The following is a 24,118-nucleotide window of genomic DNA, read 5'->3' on the forward strand; positions in this document are numbered from 1 at the left end:
AACCTCTTCATCACCAAGCCCATTATCCTCACCGCTGTAAGCTTAATGTACGAGAAAAGAGATAACACCTGGAGAGATTAAAGGAGGATACTGCGCAAATATCGCCGGGAAATTAAGTCCATATGGCTGTATCAAAAGGGAGGTTACTACTGCTATTCTCCTATATGAGATTTAAAAATCAAATAAAAACTTTCAGTAAAAGTTATTAACTTACTACTGGGCTTCACAGACTCCAATAGCCACATTATAATTAAAGTATTAACTTCAGAAATTTTAAAATCCTACCGAAACAACGTCTGACAACCTTTTCTATATTTAAGGTAAAAACATTGAAAACATAAATTAGTACTGTACCTCCATGTGCAATGACTGATACATCCAATTTCAATACAATGCCATGAACAGGTGCTGCCACCCAGTGGTTCCTTTCTTGACCAGATCTGTTCCTATAACTCAGGGATTCCACAGAACAGGTTAAATTCTTTCACTCATTGTATGTTGGCAGCATGTATGTGTACTGCTGTTCTTTGGCCTCTAATCCAGTGCTGCATTTTTTGGGTCTCTGAAAATAATTGTTTTTCTGCGCTGGTCCCGTATGGTGCACTGTAACTTTTGGGGCCTATCTTATACTTTCTTAGACGCTTATTTCAGCAATTCATCAATACTCAACTTTAACAATTGTCAACCAACTCAACTCTTGGAAAGTGTGATTTGTGGTTGGAGACAGTTGAAGTCACATTAGAGTTGCACTTCGTATATTGTGGTGGCTGTGGATCAGGGGTTAGAGTGGATCGTCCTTCGATCCCCCGCTCCTCTTGTTTGCATGTCAAAGTGTCATTGAGTGAGAGAACGAGCCCTGCTCCTGAAATGCTTAGGATGGGTTGAATGCAGAGGTCAAAGTCCATGTATGTATGCAGCAATTAAAGTGAAGTTTAAGTTTTGAATCCACATCATTGACATCTTGGATTTCATACATTTTCTGTCGAGCTGTTCATCAGTATGACATTACCAATTAGGGGGCGGGACCAGGCCCCCTTTTTTTTATTATTGGACTATAATAGACCGTACGTAGATCAATGCAGGACACAAATCTACTGACACATTTAAAGGCAGAAACTCAATGGTACTTTGTTGTAAAAATAAAGTGGAGATGTTATCAGTCAACATTTTAAACAGGAAAAAGTAATTTATTTCAATATACATCGCATTTAAAACTATATAACATTATTTGTTTGTTGAATATCTTACACAGCTCTTATCATGGAAATTAATTTTACAAAATAAGACCAAACTCTGAAACAATAACTGGATATCCCACCCTTTAATTACTGCATGATTCCTTGTATTTTACATAAAAGTAATTATAGCTTCATACATCATTTTTGTTCTTTATAAAAGGAAAAAAAAAAAACCTTTTCAACGCGAGTTCATACGTTCTTTGATGAAAATAAAATTGATCCAAGAGTAGTGAATGATGTTGATTATGTAATGCCTGAGAAACTGCTTAAGGTCAGAGCAGAATGGACATGATGTGATATCTCATTGATGTTGCTCAAAGGTCCATATTTGACTGGCCACTTCCGACCTTTCAGACAAACAAACTCTGTTATTTCATGGAAGCAGATTCAAGAGCAGAACGGAAGTCAGGTGCAAACGATGTCAATTTGAGGACAAAATATCTGTTCCTGTCCAACAGTACCACCAGAGCCAAAGCTGGAAATTATTATTTGTAAACCCAAATCAGCACAACTTATCGCCTCAGAAATGGCCTAACTACAATTTAAATAGCTAACTGTCGTCTCTAAAATGTGCAGGACCATTGCAGTTAGTAGTAATATTGCACTATAACGAGGGTCAGTAGGAAGAGAAATCAATGGGCATCGATCGGCGGCCTGTAGTCCGTAGGCCAGCACCTTAGAAGGCCTCTGGTTCAGAACAAATTGTACACAACATGGTGATGAGGGCACTGAGCGAAGAGAGGTCAACTCTCCACTAGGGGGCCTTCAAGACCCGACAGTGATGACTAGGGAATCCCTTTTAATCATCTCAGTGTGCAGCGGAGTCCTCAGAGATAACTTAACATGCCACGGTGCGACTGTAACAGCAGTAGGCACAGCCCATTGCTGTAAAGAGCTGATCGGTCAAACATGTTTTTCACAAAGTGATAAAGAATTACACATTCATTGCCATTAAAAAGCATGAAATAATCTTAATATAAAAGCTGTCTGTTTTTCATTTTGCTTTACTAGGACTGGTAGTGTGGGGAAGCTTGCTTTCCAGTTCCCATATAAATAGCAAATGTTAACTGAAGACATTGTAGTGTAGCTATGACCAGATGTATCCTTATTTACATGGTTTTCATGACTTACATTCTTTTGAGTAATCCGAGTCCCGTGGGAGCCCTGGCACAAATGTAGGAAGCTCGCAAAAGCATAAGAAAATATGTCACAAGTCCTTTAATTTACACCGAAAGCAACAAATCAAGCAAGGTGGCCTGTTTTGATTTTGTGCTGCAAACTGCTACAGAGGACTGTTGCACAATGCCAGTTCAAAATCTGTTAATGCCTGTTTATCCGCTCTCTCCTTTACACCTCTATAAATCAGGCAAGCATTTGTAAATCCTTCTTGTGTGTTGGCTGGGAACTGAAATCAAACCCTTTGGTTGCCAGTCTCTCCGAAGCAACGGAAACGGGTCGAATCATCACTCGTGGCTGCGTGTCTCGTCTCTGCTTTGTCATCTGTAATGGCCTCACACTGCAGCCTTGCTCAGCAGGTACGATGACAATCGGTACCAGAGTAGTGTGGCATTTGCTTTGTACACAGCCCTGGATCTGTCCGTTGCATATGCTTGTTGTGGCGGACTGTGTGCTTTGGGTGACAATGTGGAGTTAGATGCCGGCCTTGTCGCTGTAGAAGGGTGTGACGTGAAACATGTAGCAGTGTGTGCAAACCCTAACGGGCTTCACCTGGCCGTACCGGGGCAAAGGAGCAGAATGGGAAGAGCAGCGTGAGCAGAAGATCTGAAATGACAGTATATAACGTATTAGTTACTATCCATATGATGGCAACACACAATGTATGAATCACCAGTTTGATCAACTACACATCATGATAATTCTGCCACCTCGACTCCCTCAGACAAAGAGACATCGTACCTTTCCGCAGCTTCTACAGTGATGCTTCCTGCGGATGACAGTGAAGGGAGCCTTGCAGGCAATGCAGGAGTTGCAGGCTTCATCTGGGACCCAGTCCGGAGGGTCTACACAGAGAGAAACAGATAACACAAAGTAGGACAGTCACCATCAGCCCGTCTGCTGCAGGAAAAAAGGGTGAAAAGGAACAGATCAACAGAACTCTGAGTGGGTCCGTCAGTGGATTTTCTGACCTTCGAACTGGCCGTCCCGAGCCTTGGCTGCCAATTCAGATGAGGAAATGGTCTCCTGACAGAGGGCGCAGTCTTCCAGCACAGCACTACGCAGAACAGGCCCTAGTGTGTGATTGATTGTTTTTTGTGTTAAAAGCCCTGCTGCAGAGTTATGGATCATATTAAATCTTTACACGCCAATAAAAACACTCTTAAAGACATTTTTGAGATAATCATTTTTTTGTGATACTTGGCCATTTCTGAATTATGTCTGTATTATATCAATACGGGACACTGCACTGTAACATATTGAATATCTAAGATAAGTTCCTCACCTTTCTTTTGGTTATCAATGTCTCCCTCCTCACACTTGGTTGCCATTACTTCAAACAGAGTCTTGAGGATGCTGCGAAGGTCACTAGCATAGTTGGTCTGCAGCTGATCAGCAACACCTGCATCACACCGGCACACATAATGGATATCAAAATGAGGCAAAGACAAAGAGGTGGACGGAGCGGCACTAACCGTGCGAGAGCTTTTACCTGATATACAAACAAAGAGACGGTGGATGAGGTCGCTGCTGCTGTGGAAGCGCGATCGGATCTTGTTCCTGGCAGCCAGCTTGGCGTTTTGCAGGGCCAGCTGGATCTCCTGATGGTCCAGGTCTTCTGACATCCCTGAGCTGGGGGTCAGACTGCTGACAGGGCTGGAGGGAGTGGTGATAAGACATTCAAATCATCATTTCATCCACTGTAATCTTTAAAAATGCTTTATTAAAGCATTTCAAATAAAAGTAAACTAATCCACTCCCTACATATTTCACAAATTGTCAGGAAAATTCTGCTATTCAATGTTCTGTACAGAATGTACATGGGAATCAATACTACAACATCTGTCTAATTAAATCTACAGTCTAAGCCAGGAGGCAAATTAATGCTGTCACCTGTAGCCCATATGGGAAGAGGTGACTGACACTTCAATCGACTCCTGAATGTGAACAAAGGAGCGCATAAAGACTGGAACAAACAATGCATCTTTTTATCTTTCATGCAAGGACTCAGTTTTTAGGTACTTTTTTGAGCGTGGGCAGGAAAAAGACATTCACAAATAAAACAGTGACGCACACTTTCATGAGTGATGAGTTACCTGGGAGTGTATGGACTGCTTGACAGACTACATGTGGTGACCGACACACTTTCACAGTCACTACCTGACACAGAGCTGAGGGGAGAGCCCTGAAAACTAAAAACAACCAAACAAATAATAGAAAAAAGAGGATGAATAAAAGTAGTACAGAAAAAAATGTATAAACACAATGGTAAAAGAAACACACAGGTATAAAACTAAGGCAATATAAGGCAAAGTGCAAAACCAGAAACAATGGATGAAAGCAACCGAATAAAAATATGACGAAATATGGTGAAATAAAACTATTTACGTTGATGGAAGATTGGGTAAAGATCCTACGTCCCCCAAATAAATCAAAAAGCTAGTTAAAGAACTCATAGAAATGACAGCACACCTGGAGCTCCTCCTGCTGTCCTCTTTGGTGTCCCTCTTCAAGTCTTTAGTTCCAGGCTTGTCCTTATCCGTCTCCTCGTCCCTCTGTCGGCCTCCAGTGGCCTGTTGCCTCTTTTCATTGCTCAGCTGGTGGTTGCACGGGGAGGGTCCATCCCCTCCACTGGAGCCAGAGTCATGCCCCGGCCATGGAGACACGACCAGGCACTTCTCACACAGCTGGGAGTTTGAATCCTCGTCCAGGGTCTCTGCAGAGCAGCGAGAAGAAGGGGGAGTCAACTGAGCGAGCTCACCCTTGCTGTGAGGCTCGTGACCTTGTTGGGGCAAGCGGCAAGCGGCCGACTGGAAGACAGCGCTGGGTGCTGCCGTCTTACAGTGGTTATCCAATCCCAGGGAGAGGCCTAACCCAAGTCCAGTGGACTCTGCAGTGATGGCATCCTCATGACCATCCTCACAGCTCCCACAACAGACACAGGAGTTGAGCAGGCAGTGAGTGGCCACCAGAGGGCCACAGGACTCAATCTCAGAGGGAGCAGGCCGTGGCAGCAGCAGCTTGTCCCCGGCGAGCTCTGTCAAGCTGGGGGAACGAGGGTTGAAGATGACCGTGGCCGACAGCTTCATCCCGCCCATACGGTGGGCGATGACCTCCGCTGTTTCAGACGCTGTCCCCTCCAAGCCCATCTCCCATCCATTGGCGTAAGGCAAAGATTCAGAGCCAGGAGCGGAAGTGCAAGGAGGGCGCTTTGCTTTAGGACAGTGTGTGTTCTGGCTGCGTGGCTGTGGGCATGGCTGCTCTGACTGGGCTTCAGTGTACCAACCGTTCCTGGCAGAGGGTGGCTGTGGTCCCAGCTTGCGCTGCACAGGACGAGCAGACTCAGGTGCTTTGGAAGGAGAGGTGATACAACGACAGGCCTCTCTTGAAATGCTGGTGATGCCGTCTCCTGCTGCGTCCAGGTCCTCCATGAAGAAGACCTTGTCCTCCTCTAAATAGATGCCTGTCCTTCCCTGGCCCACCAAGAGCCTGTGGGGAGAGGCTTCAGTGCTAGAAGACCCACTGGAGCCTCCTGCCTGGTGTGCGGGTGACTGACCCTGGCTGGGAGGCGACAGAAAGGTGGACATCTCGTCCCCCACGCGGTACACCATCATGTTGAGCTGCTCCAGTTCCTCCTCATCGTACTGCATGGAACAGGCCAACTCAGCCTCCTCGGCCTCCTCACACAGCAGGCCCTGCTCCTGCTCCTCCCCTCCCATTTCTACATCCTCCCAGCCTTTTTCCACTTCCGCCAGCTCCTCCTCCTCCTCGCTGGGACAGACAAATGGAGCCAGATGCTCTTGTTCACCCTCACTCTCCCCTTTGGAGGTGTCATTAGCGGGGCTGCAGGATGAGTGATTCTCTTGGACTGGAGCTGGTGAGCTGTCTGTGGCCTGCCCCTGGTCTGTGTCTAAGTCCCCGTCCTGAGTGATACACAGATTTTTTTCTAGTGTCATTAACTCCTCATCAGTCAGGGTCTGGAGCAGGTCTCTGCAAAAGAATTGCAAGATAGTTGTGAAATACTGACACAGGAAAAAGGATCATTTAGAAAGATTAAAAAAAAATGTTTTTGTGTTGTTCCATATTGAAGGACTGTACCTGATTTTCTTTAATAAAGTGCGAAAAGGCCGGAAGAGCTCAGATATGTCCTCTGATTTTCGGTCTAGGTTGAGAGGTCCGTCTGAATACACAACCAGCCCACTAAAAAAGATGTTTGAAATTCAATAAGAGGGCAGGAGAAGGTAGAAAACAAGGACGTGGGTGTAAGAATGGAAAGGACAGCCAACACTTACCATACAATGGCTAGTCTGGGAATTGTAAACATCAGTGCGGGTTCATAGTCATCGATCATGTCTTGCGTGAGATAGCCCAGCTTTAGGGCCCTTGGACAACAGACGAAGGGGGGAAAAAAACACATTATTCCAAGATATTATTTCAATTGTGGTGAATTCCAGACGAAGCTAGCAGTGCTCTGTAGGCTGCAATTCTTCATAATGTTCCTCAGTAAACTCACCTGTCCACAGTCTCACAGAAGAGCACAATCACTTCCTGCTGTACGTAGTATTCTTTGGGCGACTTCACAGGCACCATGGCTGACACATAACTTTTAGTGGAAGAAAAAGAAAGTTGGAATGAAATGACATTCAATGCTTTGTTGTTTGTTTTTGGCAATCTTGTGACCAACAATCTTTGAAGATGATAAATGTGGATTACTCGTATTGCTACAATTGCCAATGATGTCTGGCCCTTTACTTACCTGAGCTCAAACTCAGCAAAAAGGCCGTCGAAATGTCGCAATGCGTCCTTCATACGGTCCGTGTACAAGTTGAGGTCTCTCAGGGCCTGGTCTCTGGTTATGTTGCGTACCTCCTCCAGGCTGCGTGTAAGGTCCTTAGCCAGGGGCCTCATTGCTATACTCTCTATCTCCCTGTTCATGATGATGGAGCCGGCAGCCAAACACTACAAGAACACGCACATCATAAATCATCATTAAACTGAGAAAATGTATGTTTACAATGGCACACTTAGCAACCAAAATAAACTACACTAATTACACTAATTTGTAAAAATGAATGCAACATCTTTATGCACATGCGTAGGACTTGTGCAAGGTTGTTTTGTCCTGGACGGATGCTAGAGGGAATACAGTACCTCAGCCCCAAACCACAGCTGCCCTGCCAAGTTGTCATGACGGATCTCCTCTGGGAACTTGACACAGAAGTCTCTGTTGGCCCGGTCGTTGGGAATACATTCATCCATGATCTGATTGATAATGTTCAACACACTGTCCTGCAGATGAAAAAAAAAGGAGTGACAGAAAACAAAATTGAACAAACTAGTTGGAGGGATAAACATGAGCGAGTGAAAATCTGTTCCTGAACAACAATTTTCTCAGCGTTGAGCTGATGTTGGTCAATAATCCAGGCTTCATCTCTTTCTAAACACCCATTGTATTACAGCGTTTAAAGACCATTGATTAGCACGTGAATGAAAACAATTTGACAAGTACGTGAGACCATTATGGCCCCTTGCAGTTACATTCTCCCTCAATAAAAACACAAAACGTAAGTCCATAATTCTAGCAGTGAAAATGCAGTGTCACACGCAGCAAGAGCTAATCAAGAGCTTATGTGCCGCTGGCATGTACAACAGCCATAACAATGACTTACAATGAGCCTTTCCCTCTACCGCTGCACTGTAATCTTGTCAGGCACAGCACTGCGTCTTTCTCTGCTGGCCCCGAGGAGAAAGATTAAAAAGCTTTGAGAAGGAGAGCTTAACCACTGATTCCTTTATGGCTGTGTGTGTATCTTGGCCCGGCACGAGTACCACCCCACTGCCTGTGAGCGTCTCCCAGCAGGGGACATCGATGATAACCTTCACTGCTGCTGGTTTCATATCGTCAAGAGGGAGGGACTCTGGCGTGATACCTGTGCCTGACAAAAGACTGACTTCTATCCTTATTATAGCCTACCTCCCACTCCTTTCACCATCTCTGGCCTATTATCTTCCTCCGTCTCTTGTGTACGCCACCAAACTCAATCTTTGTCCATCTCAAACACACACACACACACACACACACACACACACACACACACACACACACACACACACACAGTAAGAACAGCCGTGCCGACATAACATGAGCAGCATGCCAGCAACCCCCCACAGAGGCCCATGAATAAGAGCTGATAGCAGCAGTGGCAGGTTCAAGTGCAAACTTTTGGCTTGAGCGCACTTGCCCTCTACTCTTGGGGCCTCGAGGCTGTGGGGTATCATACTGCTTAATTCATTCTCCAAAAAACACACGGAAGGATGCACGCTACTGAAAAAGACTCTGAACATACAAGTGCTGAGAACTCACTGCAACTTGTAGGGTGACAAAAATCGGATGGAGGGGAAATAGACAGAACAGTTGGGGATCAAGTGATGACCTTATTAGGTGGTTCTCCCCCGTGTGCTGAGGCAGTGGGGGGGGAAGCTAAGGCACAACGGGCCAGATGACGACCTCCCTCCACCACCTCCAGCTCCCTCAGCGTGATGCAGCATGGCAGCCATCACTCATGCACAGCATCACCTTCTAAGCTCCTCTCAGCCCTGGCCACAACTGAACCTGTATCACCACATACAGTAACTTAACATACACGTAGTGTTTCATTCACAGAGTAAAAACAAAAAGACACTTCGGACCAGAATCTTGTTCTAAACACAACTACCTCAAATCAAAGCTACGGTTATAAAAACGCCTCTCACCCAAAGAAGGCGCTCTTGTAACCATTTACCAATAACTCACATGACACACAGCCCAGTCCAAACAAAGTCTACTTATCTCCTCTTATCAGCAAAACTGCTTGATGTTAGAACCCGGCCAAGCAATGTGGAGTAAGGCAACAGTCATATCACCGCGCCTGTATCCACAAGGGGCTGATAAGCGTGGTGTCTATTTTAGTTTCCAGGTCAAAGCCAAAGGTCCAGTCAGGTGATTATGAGAACGAAAATAATTTAAAATAAACATAGGAATCCATGTCTCAGTCAGGTGCTGGGTGCTGTAATCATTCCGCTATTAAAATCCATTCCTAATGTGCTTTCAATGAGAGTCCTCCTTCCATGCAAAAATGCATACAAAGGTTCATCTAAAGTATCTAAACCTGAGTTAGACAAATCAAGCTGATGTCTTCTTTTAGTTCATTTTAGTACATTTCCTATTTTGTTACTATTTTTCCACTGCAGCTAAACAGAAACACACTGGAAATCATAGAGATTTTGATACTAAAAAGACTGTCACTCTGAAAGATACTCACTTGGTTTGACCGACTCAGATGCCTCAGGATGTCTTAATGCTCAGTTTGAACACGATTACAGCAAGAAACACCTGTTTAAGTGTTCATTTGGGCACCTGACTTTAAATACTGTGAACCTAACATTTAACTCTAGTCCAACCCAAGGCTATTTGTATGTTTTATTTCTGATGAATGAATGAAATAACAGGCTGAACTATATCCTTAATGAAATGAAAGACACAGAGAGATGACGACTTTGCTGGTTTCTCGCTGCTGACCTGGCAAGAGCGGAACTGGTTGACCAACAGGGTACATCTCTGAGGGTCCTTCCTGCCGTCGAGGCCGTCCAGCTCAGTGGCCACCTGATTCAGCTCCTCATCAGCGTAGTAGAACTGGGCCAAGAGCTGAGGGTCCGTCCTCTGCACAAAAACACAGAGGGACACAAGGAGGTCACTTTCAATGCCGGTGTAGCCGTTTATGAGAAACAATACAGACAAAAGCAATGCGCAGAAAACAACACAATAAATTAAAATCGCTGTGAAGATGAATAACTGGGCTTAATACATCCACCAAACCCCTCTACATGTTGTGTGTGCTTTGCTCATTCACTGACTGTGTCACAAATCACAATGTCTGACCAACAGCCCCAAACCCAAACATATTCAGTTTACTATCATAGAAGACTAAAGAAACCTGAACATATTCACATTTGAGATGCTGAAACCAGAGAATTTTGTTCTTGAAGAGCCTGATGAGACAATATATTCTCTCATTTTGGATTTCTTTCATCAGTCTTACTAAAAGGCTGAAACATGACATTAGGGTTTTCTGTCACTGGATAAGTGAGTCTCTATTCACAGCAAAGTGCATTTTACTAACTGGCTCTTAAGCTGTGGACACATATACAACAGATGTCAAATCATCCGAGCCAACCTTACATGTCAGAACAACACAAAATTAGCAGAGGGAATGTGCGAATATCAAAGCAAACCAGATTTCTATTAGACTCAAAGCAGAAAATGGGCCAAGCCAGGATAACTTGGAAGTCGAGAGACAACATGCTTTCTGTTATCAGGGGATGACAGAAACAGAGCCTAACTAAACTGTGAGAGATATGAATAAACTCCGCAGTGTCCAAAGCCTGCTATTTCATAAGGTACGTCAATTATTCATTTCATCTGCAAAACTTAGTCACTGATGTCATGCATTGAGGAAATCCGGCAACAATACAGAGTGAGGAATATCACTCCAGATGTGCTCTGTTTTGGCCGTCGGGTCTACAAGTTGCTCAGGGGAAAGACCTTTGTTCATTCATTACGCTAGTTTTAATGTGTAGTGCTGGGGGGGGGGATTGACATGCACCCGATTTAGAGCTCTGCATGAGTGAATTACAGAGTCAGGCATGGACAGCTGCATTGTCAAGGAATCCAGCTCTATTCTGTTCAAACTGTGGTCAAGTTAACACATGAATTGCTCATTGTGTTCAGCAGGCCTCCTGGTAACAACAACACCGTGCTACTACAGCACTTTGGTGTTAACAGAGTATTTATGTCTGCATAGCTTCACCCACTCTGGATATAACCAACAGTGAATGTAACTCTTTTCGTCACCTTCTGCTTTAAGTTATAAACTATATTCTCTTGCAAATAAACCATGAAACTGAGATAGCGTGATTTAGAGGGAGCAGTCATGTCCAGGCAATAGCATAATACAGCAACATACTTCCAATCTGTAGGGACAAAAATAAAACCAGGTAAGTAGGGCATTGTAGAGGCCATCTTAACAACAGATTGTTCTCCCATTTGCCAAGGCATTCTGGCCATTTATGAACACGTGAAACACAAGGCATGCGTCGTACAAACATTCACCCATAAACACATTTTCAAGTATGGGAAGTATGGTAAGGCAAGTGATAAAAAATGGCAATAATCCTGACAAGAGGAGGTAACAAAGGTTAATATAGTGTGAAAGCACCACAGAAGACCAGAAGAGTGAGTGTAATTAGAGAGGCTGGCCCTCGAAGAGGATTTATGTCATTATCTCCCACCATGCTCCACTCAGAGTGTGTGTGTGTGTGTGTGTGTGTGTGTGTGTGTGTGTGTGTGTGTGTGTGTGTGTGTGTGTGTGTGTGTGTGTGTGTGTGTGTGTGTGTGTGTGTGGGGGGGGGGGGGGGGGGGGGGGGGGGGGGGGGGTGAGCATAGCGCAGCAAATCTATCCGCTGCTGAGTGAAGCGCAGACACAGCAACAACACACAAGGTAGGGAAGAGACACTGACGCACCAATAAATGTAAACACAACAATTGATCATTCGTATTGCTTAGACCTGCCCAAAATAAAAGTATACGTTTGCAGTACAATCAAGATACCAATAGTTTTAATCACACCCACAAACACGGTATGCACTCGCACACAAACATCCTCGGGGTTAATGGTTTCTAAAATGGCGACCACATGCCGAAGTGCATGAGCACATAGCCACAGGGACCCGATGACGGTACAGGAGCTCAGAAAAGGACGGCGTGACTGTCGGTAAACTGGAAGTCGGTAAACAGGATCGTTTTGCCTGCCAGTGCACGTGTCAACTGCCTGGAAACATACTTCATGAAGTCAAACCGAATACTGGTATTTACCGAAACCTCTCACAGGACCTTTTCCCTTAAGTTTGCAGTGCTTCCTGTTGCGTGATGCTCTCCCCGTGGGCCCTCGCTCCTCTCTCTGAATATGATACATGGTGCTGTTCCCTCACTCTCTCTCATTAATAATGAAACAAGCAGCAAGGAGAAAACACAGAGATACAACCTACAGTGAGGGTACTTGTCGCATTATTACTGTGAGGAGGGACATGTTTGGATATTTTAAAGGTTATTTGGAGGACTGAGATATGTCACTAAAATATAATCAACATGGGGAGGGCTATAGTTTGACCACCTTTATGTTATTTCAATGTCGTGTTTTTGGAACAACTAGTATGGTCCTTTACTGTGCGATACTCGAGTTTTCACCTGCAATCGGGAAAATCAAAGCGGCACTCGGATGAGTTACAGAACAGCAGCGCTGGATTAGAGTCTTTTCTTGTTCAACGAGACTTCGATAATATTTCTGCACGTGTTGTTCATGAGTGTGAATTTTGATGTCTCTGCCATGTCGGCTTTTCTGAATAAGTTGGAAGAGCAATGCAGAAAATGGCATCTAATCCAAACTAGAACAGGCAACTCTGAGTCTGTATTACAGCAGGCAATAGTAAGTGATTCACACTCTCCTCAAGTGTTCTTTTTTAACAAGGTTACATACATGCTCTATTTATAAATAATCCGTGAAGAATGGGGATAGGCAGCCACGGTATTATAGCGAGACAAAATGCAGTAAATAGTCATGTTCATCATTGCATTGGCATTACAACAGTGGAAATCAATTTGAGTGTGTTTCTCTGAATGTGTAGGCTAATGGGAAATGAGCACAAAGGAAATCCTAATTAAACAGGGAAGCAAACAAACCCACTGTCAAAGGAGGTATTTATCTTTACATGCAACTTTAATCTCCGAGCAGTGAGAGAGAGGCAATGATATCACCAGTCAGGAGTCAGATTTGCCTGGACGTTACACAACTGCGTAACAATGAGTGAGTCTATGAGACGAATGCCATGATGACCAAACAGGAAACAAGAGTGGGAGACAGCGAAAGACCGTTTTCTGGAGAAAGGCACAACACGGCCCACAATGTGGTGGCATTCATTTCTGAAGCATATAGGCCGCCGCTGACGGAGGAAGAAAAGAAGTGTTTGATACAGACGGCATCCTATAGCTTCCTCCTGCTGCATTCCTCACACAAGAGAGAACATTCCTGCAGCATTGCATCATGGGGGGAAGAGTCCAAGGCAGGAAATATTCAAGACATGCTGATCGACCAGTAGCAACAGCTGTTTGTGAGCTCAACCTTATCAATTCATTATAGTTAAGCTAAGTAATTCATGTTTTTAGTACATAATTGTGCCTTATAATTAGTAAATAATTACACTTTATAGCTGCCAGGTGTAACTGTAAATAATTGAGAAAGCTAACTGTAGTTTGCTAAAATATGCCCCGTTTAAAGTGAAAACTAAAAGGAGGTAATGAGATGAGCTAGACACATAACACTTCATTACAATGCTATATATTAACTGGGTTACGGAGGGGGGAGTTTTTAAAATGACATTTCATAAAAACAACTTAACATCATGCCAATAACGTTAGCTTGAAGGGCCAAATAACGTAAGTTAGGTTACCATCCTGGGTCACAGCCAAAGTTAAAGTAGTAATGCTATTTTAACATCGAATCACATACGGCAACGTTAACACATCTGGCTACAATGGCTACCATAAGGGAAGCTGTTTGATGAGGCCATACAAGTCGTAAAATACAAACTAATGCTATGCTTAAAATGTAAATGTAAACCTTGCATGGTGATGTTTACTTTGTTACATAGACGTTAAGTTTGGCAAGAGTAGAGTAAATGGTTGAAAAAGATTGCAACTATTTAAAAAGCTAAAAATTGCGACTTGTGTCATCACCACCAATAACAGCTCTACCTCGCCTCAGTAAGGAGATGATTCAGCAGATTCAGCTCCTGTCCCCTGTGGCGTGCCGCTCTCCTGCTATGCTGCTGCTGTCCTGGGCGCCCTCTCTTTGAGATGACTCAAGAACTCGATCCAATGCGGTCACAAACCCATCATTTCAGACTATCAGGCTCCCATAACTTCATCCACAGCGACAATTACTGTTAAGCCCCCTCAATCACACCGTTTGACAGTGACTGTGCGTTTTGTTTAACGGTAAATCAATAGCAGGCGATGACAGCGAGACTTTTATCGAAGCGAGTTACTGAGAGTTGCCTGCTTCTGTACGATCAACATTTTCATCATCTCAGCCAGCTTTCTCCTTGAGCCGCTGATTCTGGACTTCACTTCTATTCAGAGTGCGCGGATGATGGAGGCCGTCAGGCTAATGCTTCATGAACGTCCATAGCATCGCTGCGTGCACACTGAGCCCACTTAAGGGACTTATGAGAAACCTTGCCTCTGGCCTCCATACTCTATTCCAGGCTCAATTTGCTGCCTTCTGGCTGCCTTCCAAGGATCAGAGGCAAATATTGTAGGGGGGGGGGGGGGGGGGGCCAGTTCACTCTGCTTCATTCAGTCAGTTGGCAGACTGGCAAAAAAGCAGCCGGATACAGTTCATCACCTTATTTATTATTCAGGGCTCAGCATAAAAGCCCAGGCAAGAGCAAGCGAATCGTTTTGGTAACAAACAAGGAAACTTCCTCGACCATTACTTATATTAAGTTTGGCAGAGTAAAAAGTATAATCTTTCTGAGAATGCAGTGTAATGCTTAAGTGCATTCAATTGTGTTGAGTCATTCTGTTCGTGTTCAGCTTGCATCAGGAGTTTCTTTTCTCACCTCTGTGTTGTTTTCTGCAGCTACGAAGTTATTGACGGTGACTTTTCGGGCATAAACTCCAATCATTCACATTTTAAGATGGTTTCAGCACTCATCACAGACTGCTGAGGAGCATGTCTGCACTAACCATCTGAAAGTTGGATCCAAAGCAGGCGACGGATTAAAATTCATTGACTCAATATATTCAGAGTGGTCTGCCCATCTGGACTGATGGCATAATCTGTGTGCTTGTCTCCTCTCAGAGGGCTGCCCTAATCTGGCATTTGGTCTAAGCAATGACCACTGCGTGTGCCTGGCTCATGGTTTAATATGACAGGCTGAGGTGACACAGGGGGGGGGGAGGTGCAAGTTGTGTCCAGGATCCCCCAATGGTTGTGTGGTGACATGAGGGGACATCCCTCTTCCCATCACAGGGAAGTTCTGATGCAAGAAATAATCTGGTTATACAATCCAGATTTACCAAATCAACAACTTTACATTTTTCACGGTGTACGAGTTCTGAAGAGATGACACGAGGTGAAGATGCATGCCCCCTACTGATACTGGCATGCCAAACATTTAAGAACGTAACGCGAACAAACCCAACTACGACCTCTCATGATTTCTCTGTGAAATTAGGACCCACATTCCCTTTTCACAACGGAGGACGTGCATGGCACAGAGTCAGGCTAATTCTGTCCACATTCCTTTCATTGTTACTAACAGTGACTGAGAGCTGGCGTCGCCCCGGCAGTCCAGAGTACCCCCCCCCCCCCCCAATGACAGCTGTGCGCAGCAACAATACGTGTGAGTAAACACACATCTTTGATTGCCGTCTGCCGAGATTAAATGTATGCAAGTCGACATGCTTGTGCAACTGGGATCGCACCAATAAACAAGCAGCAGTTCTGCTTGCATTGTTTCCCGCAGACAAGCACTTGTATGAACATTGTCATTTAGACATTGAGACTCTTTTCGCTCATTAAAAAGGCACATTCAAAATACCAGTATATCAGTTAGACATTGCTGACATTTCATAACTCTCTCACCAAAAACTACAGGAGGGGGATATTTCGATATCCATCTATTGAACACAAACTGTTTTTCCCATTCAAATATGAGTTACAATGAGCTACCTACTCTCCAGTAGGTAGAAACAGTAGAGCTGCTAAAGAGAGACATCCTCTCATCTTATCTCCTGCCAACTGTAACCAGGGCCAAAATCTAATCCCAAAAATACTGGCCTACTGTTCGCCTCCTTTCCCTTCCCTCTCCCCTGCTGATAAGACAGAGCCCAAAGCAGAAGGGGTTGCTGGCTCTTCCTAGAACAATCAGACTCATAATATAGACAAAGGGCACCTTGAATGGTTTGTTTATCATCGGTGACAATGAAGAGAGGAATTTAAGCCTTTGAAACCAGAGAGGGAACCAATTATTACCAATAAGAAAGTGGGTGTAGAAAATGAGTGCAGACTCTCAGTCGATACCAGGACAAGCTGATTTTCTTTGGTGCCTTTAAATCTCACTCTTCTCTCCCACAGCAATTTTCTTTCAATCATCGCTTCCCCACACCTCGGACAGTGGGCTCTGATTCCCCAAACCTGCAATGAATTTAAAAAAGGCCTTCAATCGCCGGGCCTGTCTCAATCTGCGCTAGGGTCAGCTCTCTAAATCTCTGCAGCTGACACCAAAATCAATTACCGCACGGCTGGTGGGTAAGCAGAATGGGACGTTCCACAAAGAACTCCAGAAACGAAGCTAAATATGAAGCCGCGCTGGCTGCTGCTCAGCAGTTTGCCGTTCCCTCTTCCATCGACTCCGTGCCAACGGTGCAGAATCAACTTAGCGAGGACAAGCCCCTATTCGCTTCACCTGCTCTCCGTTCTTGCAATGGCATGTTAGCAATATTCACCGAAACAAAGCAGGATAGGGACGGATGAGAAATGAAGGGCAGACAAGAAGGTAAATCATGTCAACAACAGGAGGACCTACTACAGCTAGGCCTGTCATTCTCAGAAGAGGTGTTGCAATCACTGCTGAGGAAATACACAGCCATGATTCACCAAATGACAAAATATGTCCCAGGAAGAGAAGTGATGCTCTGATGAAACTATACATAGGAGGTATTTGTCTTTAATTTAATATTATATGTTAGTTCAGAAAATGTACCTACATTTATTTAGAATAAAGTATAAACTGAATTTATGGGTATAAACTTAAAGAGGAGGAGTGACGGTTATTTTCTGACAGAAAGATGTGAAAATTCCCACCACAATTTCCTGCCCTGATGTCTTCAAATTAAAAAAACATCCTCACACTTAATAAACTGTAGTATTGGGCTTTTTCGGTCAATTTACCAACTGAAACGATCACCAGATTATGAAAAATGGATGCAGTCTAACTGTCTCAGCTCTAGGCCCATTGTACAAACCATATAATTATCTAATGGTGTTTTTGTTTCATGATTACAAACAATGTGGAAAAAAGAATGCAAATATATTTTAAAATTATCATCAACGGAGTTCAGGGGAAACAATATGTACCTGAAAATGTGTCTTGGGCTTTCAATAGCAGTCACAGATTATTAAAAAGCATTACGAGAGCTTGTGGTCATCAATAACTCTAATGAGCCGGCCTCGCCTTCCCCACATATTCTAGTGGGTTTTTTTAATCAGACACACATAGCTATTACTGCTGTTTTGACCAAATGTTAGAAGTTCCTCTTCATAGATGAACATTTCCCTCAAAATTAAAATTCAACTGTGCATTTTAAGTAGGGCCCACACAGATGGCAACAGAAGGAAAAGAGGCTTCTGGGTGAATGATAAGTAAAAATGAGTTGCTTTGTTGAAACCATCAGCTGTCAACATGTCGGGTCCACTTTCTGACAGTGAAGACAAACATCTCTAAAGCATCTTTTATGGTGGCTTGACAATGATAAATCAGTTTTACTTAGAGCTGCAATGATAAACCCAAAGACAATTGTAATGATGGATTCATTTTAAAGTAATTTTTAATTGGTTCTAGCTATCAAATGTAAACATTTGCTGGTTTTCTTAGTCTTCTAGAGGATAACAAATTAAATTCATTTGGGTTTTGGACTATTGCTTGAAGGAAACAAGACATTGGAATATGACAACGTGGGCTTGAGGGAATTGTGATTACAGGCTGTGTTACTGTGTCCACTACCAGTATGGATTGAATGTATCTAATGCATCTTTTCCCTGATATACAACTTTGTATTACCTCCAGATGCAGTGCAATCATACGGACTGCCAACAGAAGACCTCGCTAACTGTAGTTTGATGTTTTGCAAGCCAAAATTGGTCTTTCATTTTATTATATACTCAAGATAAAGCTGCATAAGGAGCACGTTGCAACACAATCCATCATTCAGATCTATAAGGACGTACTGCATAGGAAGGTAAGGCACATACATTTAGCTTTTGAGGCGACATGTTTGTGCTACACTAACAGATTATTAAACAACACTGTTGGCATAAAATGACATAATAAATAAATGGAATTTGAAGAAATAAAAAGGTATAATTAGTAAGTTACACTGAAAAACTAGCCTATACTTGTAAACTGAGAACTTTTCTTAAGGTTTACTCTGTTAAGACGACCACGATTTAATTATATTCCTCTGAAAAGAATCCGTTTGTAAGAATCAGTGACTGGTCAGATGTAGGGTGACCTTATAAAAGTAATCAGGCCTTTTTGCATTACACAGGTTTCCTACACTTGCTAACAGCCGACATTGTTACACGCCGATATCTGTTTGACATTTTCGCTAAGGAGGAGTGCAGAAAGCATCAGCTACCCACGCTCTAAACTGGCCTGTGATGGGGGGGAATGAAAGGCAAATTAGCAGCATCCTGTAGATGGGGGTGAGAGCACCCGGCCTGGTGCAAGCTGTGAGCCTGTCACCCTGACAGATGAGGTGGAGTGGAGCTGAAGGTCAGCTCCTGAATGCCTGATGGAATAACAACCAAGACAGGAGCACACAGGCTACAGAGGAGGTGTACAGGTTTACCCTCCTGACATCTCTCTCTCTCTCTCTCTCTCTCTCTCTCTCTCACACCACCAGTCACTCTGCAAGTTTGCCGAGTGAGAGGTGAGGACACGGTGGCCATTTTGGCTGCGCAGAAACCTGAGCCAGGTCTCGCCTTTTTTTGGGGGGGGACGGACTGCAGGGATTTGTGCTGGAGCTGAATTTTATGAATGTGTCTCTCCCCTGATTTCACCCTCTCCAACACCTATTTACTTAAAATGTTTACCTGCAGAATGCACAGTCAAAGGTCAACTTATTAGCACACAAAAATACCTACAGCCATGAGTAAAATCTCCTTTGTTGATAGTTTGGGAGATAAAGGTTAGGTGTTCACACAGACACCAGATAAACCCGTTTAAAGGCTGAGAAGGGTTGTGAAAAACATCCTTTTTTTTGGGGTGAGTTAACTATTACAGCTTTTACAGATGAGCAGTGCAAACCATTCCTACGCCGTCTCTTTTCCAGAAGTTTGGCACTTTGATGACAGAGTCAACAGACAGGTACATTATGTCCGGCGGCTTGCACACTACTCTCCGACGCACCGGCGAGGGCTTGTGTAGAAGGGGCAAAAGAAGGTCCTCCTCAGTGGGACTTATCTGGGGAAGTAAAGAGCAGTTCTGGAAATATCCATTGCGCCGCTTCAGTCAAGGGAACATGCTGACTCAACACTTTTCTGTCTCCAGGAGAACATCAGCTCAATAATAAACGGCGTACTGTAGATGCAAAATGATGCGGTGTTCAACTATCAATGCCAGATTATGATTTATTTTAACTACTACTGAAATATTTCAGTATATACTTGCTAGCTTGGTTGCTGTGATCAGAACCCTCCTTTCCTCACTCCTTTCCTCACAGAGGCTCGTATCTCTTTTCTCCTCACTCCTTTGAGGCAGAACTGATCATTTAAACCCACAGACCTATGTGTGATTCAGTTAATTCCTACCATGGCTGTGATTTGGCAGAAAAAGAAAAAAAAAGGCACTGATGCAATAGCTCAGCACTTCAGAGTCACTAGTCATTCATGAAGGTGACAATACTCTGGTGAACCCCGACACTTAGGCCTAACCCCAACAATGGCCGCCAAAATGCTGTGACAGCAAAATGGTTAAACAGAGAAAAGAAGAGTGACGCAGGTGCGTGTATGTGGTAAAGAGCAGGCGGACAATCTATAATCACAGGCGTTTTACTGTAACCCCGTCTGACACCGCGGCCGCAAAAACTCATAATTACTGTTGTTGCTTGATATGGAAACGCAGTTGTCTTCCATTAACAGAGAGACCGACTTATCAGTTTGTACTGCCGATCAGAAATACATGTTGACAAACCGTTTAAGTAAAACATCTGATATTCTATGCCAAGAAACACAACGATGCGCGAGAGTCACCGACTTGTTTAAGAGGCTGTCTGCAGTGTATTTTCCTCCATTTCTATCGATAGAAATGGCCGTTATGATGCAAGATCAACGGTTCATGTGCAGCTCTTATGCCAACATACTGAAAGAATGCCAAGCAATAAACACACTACTGTTATTCAGGCCTGATGACTTGCTCTGGACTTGGATATGCGAGGAGAAAACCTTGTCCTCAAAAGTAAAGTAGTGCAAATCTATTTTTTTGTATCTATAATGTTTTTTTATATAAATGCTCTGCAGTTGATAATAATAACCTTGTGTCCCCGTCCTCCAGAAGAGGCTGCATTAGAATACCGTGTAGCACAAGTACAAGTGGTGTGCATCATTTCACAAAGTGCTTCACTGGAATATTTGCTCAGTCTTCCCAGCAAATATGAAAAATAAACTTCCAATAAGAGAATATGAGTCATTTGGTCCGGGTGATGATACAGAATGTAAACCTGTGTGAAACATTACAACCTCCAGAGAACACAATTCTCTAGAAGTGTTTCTCAATCCAATTTTGAAACAAAATCTGTGACTGTCTGTTGTTACTCAACTCTGACTCTCAATATTTATGATGATACAGCACAAAAACAAAATATATAAACTGATCAATGATTAATTTCTTCAGATGTATGCAGTTTAACGTGCATGCAAGTTAGCGCATTAAATAGGGTGCTTTGTAATTTCTCCTCCTAAAACCTGAAAGTTAACAAGACATCCCTCCCTGGAGAAATATTTGCATTCACTCTAACGAAGAAAGTGCTGCAGTTGGCATATATTTAAACTGTTCGTTTAACAAGGCGGTCAAGCCTTCAATACTTTTTCTGCTGTCTCGGGCATGTTTCCACACTTTGAGCTTGATTCAAAGAAGCTCATCCATTAGATCAGCCCGAAAGAGATGATTGTGCCGATAAATGATGTGTCCTGGGCCTGAGCATGTTTAGCTTTCAACAATAACTTATCCAGTTTGGGATGTTTTCTGCAATCAACAAACCCATAGATGAAACAATTAAGACATTTAAATAAACATTTGAGAAAAAAAAACGAACTATTTTGATAATCAATTAATCATTTTAGTCATTTTTCAAGCTTGAATGAAAAACATTTTACCAAGTTCCAGCCTCTCAGTTGTGAGATTTGTTTTATTTTCTTTGTATTGTGTGAAAGTGAATTAAGATATATATGGGATATATGTCAGACAATACAAGCAATTACTATTGTCTAACATGTTATACACCATACAATCAATCTGTTAATTGACTAAATAACCTTCAGACAAATTGATAATGAACATAATAATTACTTGCAGCCATAAAATGTATTTACTTTTAATTATTATTATATTTACATAAGATATTCAACATTTGATTAACTTCTTATTTTGTAATGACATTATTATTAATATTGTATCATTATTGTTGCTGATGTTGCTGATATTATATCATTAATATTGTGGTTTTACAAAGAAAATCACTAAAATACAACACCTCACATCAATGACAATGCCAGCAGCAAGTCAGTCAGTTTAATTCAGTTTGCATTGTCAGGCTGTAACATTGTTCGTCGCTTGAAAACAAAAGCATCATCAACAACAACAACAACAACAAAGGGACAGCTGCTGGTTAACACAGTGTAACATTAGGAACACAGGCTAACGTTAGCAGATGAGAAAGCCTCACTGGTCTGCTAGCTATCCCCAAAGCTATGCATAAGAAATGACCGGGCTGCAGAGCCGACACAGATAACTTACCTTGGGCTTATACAGCCACTTCCGAAAGCGGTTCATCGTTACCTCGCCACCTTCCTTTGTCACCGACCCCTCCTCTCCTCTCCTGTACCTGTGAGTCTCACAGTCTCAGCGGCGGGCTGCTAACGCTAGCTCGTAGCGCTGGTGGGCTCCAAACACGCCAAAAATGTGCCAAACACAACGTGTGGTAAGTTGCCCTGAACGTTACAACACGGCTCTGAACGCGCACAGAGTCGATATTCGACAACAACGACTTATTTCCATCTTCGCTGAACCCCGAGGTTGGCTGCCTGTCTCCCCACTTTCCACGTCCCACCGATCCAGACGAGCGGAGCTCCGACTCTGCTCTCTGCCCCTCTACCGCTGCTTGATGACAGTCACGTTGACAACATCCACCTCCCACTTTCACAGGAAGCGACGCCTTCACGTGCTGCTTACAAATACCGAGCTTTTGGTGCCGCTTTTGGTCTGAAATGTGATACAAAACCTACAGAATTAGACCAGCATGAGGCCTATACAGTGTGACTGGTTATTTGTGTTTGTTAAACATCCCCTCCAGCCATGTTTATTTCTAAAATAAATACTAGACTTTCAATAATGTGTGTCTGTTATGAGTTTTCCACAAAAACGTTGAATTACTCAGTTAAAAAAAAAAAAATCCTAAAATTATATATAGGCCTACTCCTTCTCTTTCAATTTCCAAAATAGCTGTGACTCTTAAAATCATGCTTTTCGGAACACGTTTTAAATTCAGATTTGAGGTCAGCACAAAGAAACCTTCCCTCTTCAGCAGATGAAGGAAAGAAACAGTCTAGTGTCAAACTCTACATCATTCTGCACGGTGACGGTCAGGCCTGCAAGTAATGTGACAATCAGGTTTTTTGAGCAGAGGGGGATTTAAATTCACTCAAGGTTACTTTGCAACAGAAATGTAAATTGTGTTGGGCAACTCATTCTTGACCAGGGCAACAGGAGGTGGCCAAATAATCTCAGCTCAAGGTCCACTCAATGGCTCTTGAATGTTCAATTGTATCACACAGTCTCCATCCACAGAGAGTTCACAGCCAAGTTTGCTCAGTTGCAACAAAAAAGTAAACCAAGAATTCTCAGCCTTCTCATGTCTTAAGACTTGAGCTTGACTTTTCATTCTCACAGCTCAATCTTAGATTGAACATTCACCATTCAGACATAGGACTAAACATATTTAGTCTGTTGAAAGTATACATTTTAAATGTACATTTGTGACCATAGAGTGGCAATCCATTGTTTTTGTTTACATGCCCACAACAAATGAGTTTATGATAATCAGATTATGGCAGGAAATCTGATGATGCCTTGTGAGACTAAAACCCCCAGTTTGCATGTGATTTGTTCAGTAATCGCCCCCCCCCCCCCCCCCCCCCCCCCCCAGTTACTTGTAACAAACACACATTTATCTGGTTATAATTACCAGCATGCATTCCCTCGCTCCTTGACGAATTCCTCACGTCGATGTGCTCATTCGCAACATTTCCAACAGTCAGTGAAGGCAGCGCGCGGCTCGCCCAGACGTCACACTATGCTACGTCATAATTATTGTTATGGCAGCCAACAAAGGATCAGACTGTCACACTGTTAATCTGCACACGTTGGATTAAAACCTTGAAGCTTTTATTACACGTTGAACAAAACACATTGAAAAAAACATCCGTTATTAATTCAGATGTATTTCGACAGGCCCTGTTTTTGTAAGGCTCTCCTCATTTAACAAGCTGGGATACATTTCTGTTTACGATAGTGTGTTGCTAAGCAACGACTAAACATGGCAACGGTTT

The 24,118-nt window shown here is 43.3% G+C and overlaps 1 protein-coding gene across 1 annotated transcript; it reads right to left on the bottom strand.

Moving 5' to 3' along the window:
• Nucleotides 1-1,318: 1,318 nt before the first annotated feature.
• Nucleotides 1,319-22,425, bottom strand: zfyve28 (zinc finger, FYVE domain containing 28). Its single transcript, XM_079174104.1, has 14 exons — nt 22,308-22,425; nt 9,973-10,113; nt 7,566-7,703; nt 7,171-7,373; nt 6,928-7,017; nt 6,707-6,796; nt 6,513-6,614; nt 4,887-6,404; nt 4,511-4,606; nt 3,907-4,070; nt 3,700-3,816; nt 3,386-3,487; nt 3,156-3,259; nt 1,319-3,020 (listed from the first exon to the last, which is right to left on the bottom strand). Exons 1-14 carry the CDS (start codon nt 22,341-22,343, stop codon nt 2,889-2,891), a joined length of 3,033 nt encoding a protein of 1,010 aa, XP_079030230.1. The 5' UTR covers nt 22,344-22,425; the 3' UTR covers nt 1,319-2,888.
• Nucleotides 22,426-24,118: the final 1,693 nt, after the last annotated feature.

The sequence above is a fragment of the Pholis gunnellus genome (genome assembly GCF_910591455.1).
Source record: "Pholis gunnellus genome assembly, chromosome: 15".
NCBI classification, from domain to species: Eukaryota; Metazoa; Chordata; class Actinopteri; order Perciformes; family Pholidae; genus Pholis; species Pholis gunnellus.

Bases quoted from the DNA above. Each gene is read 5' to 3' on its own strand.
- zfyve28 (XM_079174104.1), bottom strand. From the start codon at position 22,343: ATGAACCGCTTTCGGAAGTGGCTGTATAAGCCCAAG. The intron at 7,704-9,972 runs GTCAGCAGCGAG...TTTCATCTGCAG, and splicing joins ACCAGTTCCGCTCTTGCCAG to GACAGTGTGTTGAACATTAT. The intron at 6,797-6,927 runs GTGAGTTTACTG...CTGTTGTCCAAG, and splicing joins TTCTGTGAGACTGTGGACAG to GGCCCTAAAGCTGGGCTATC.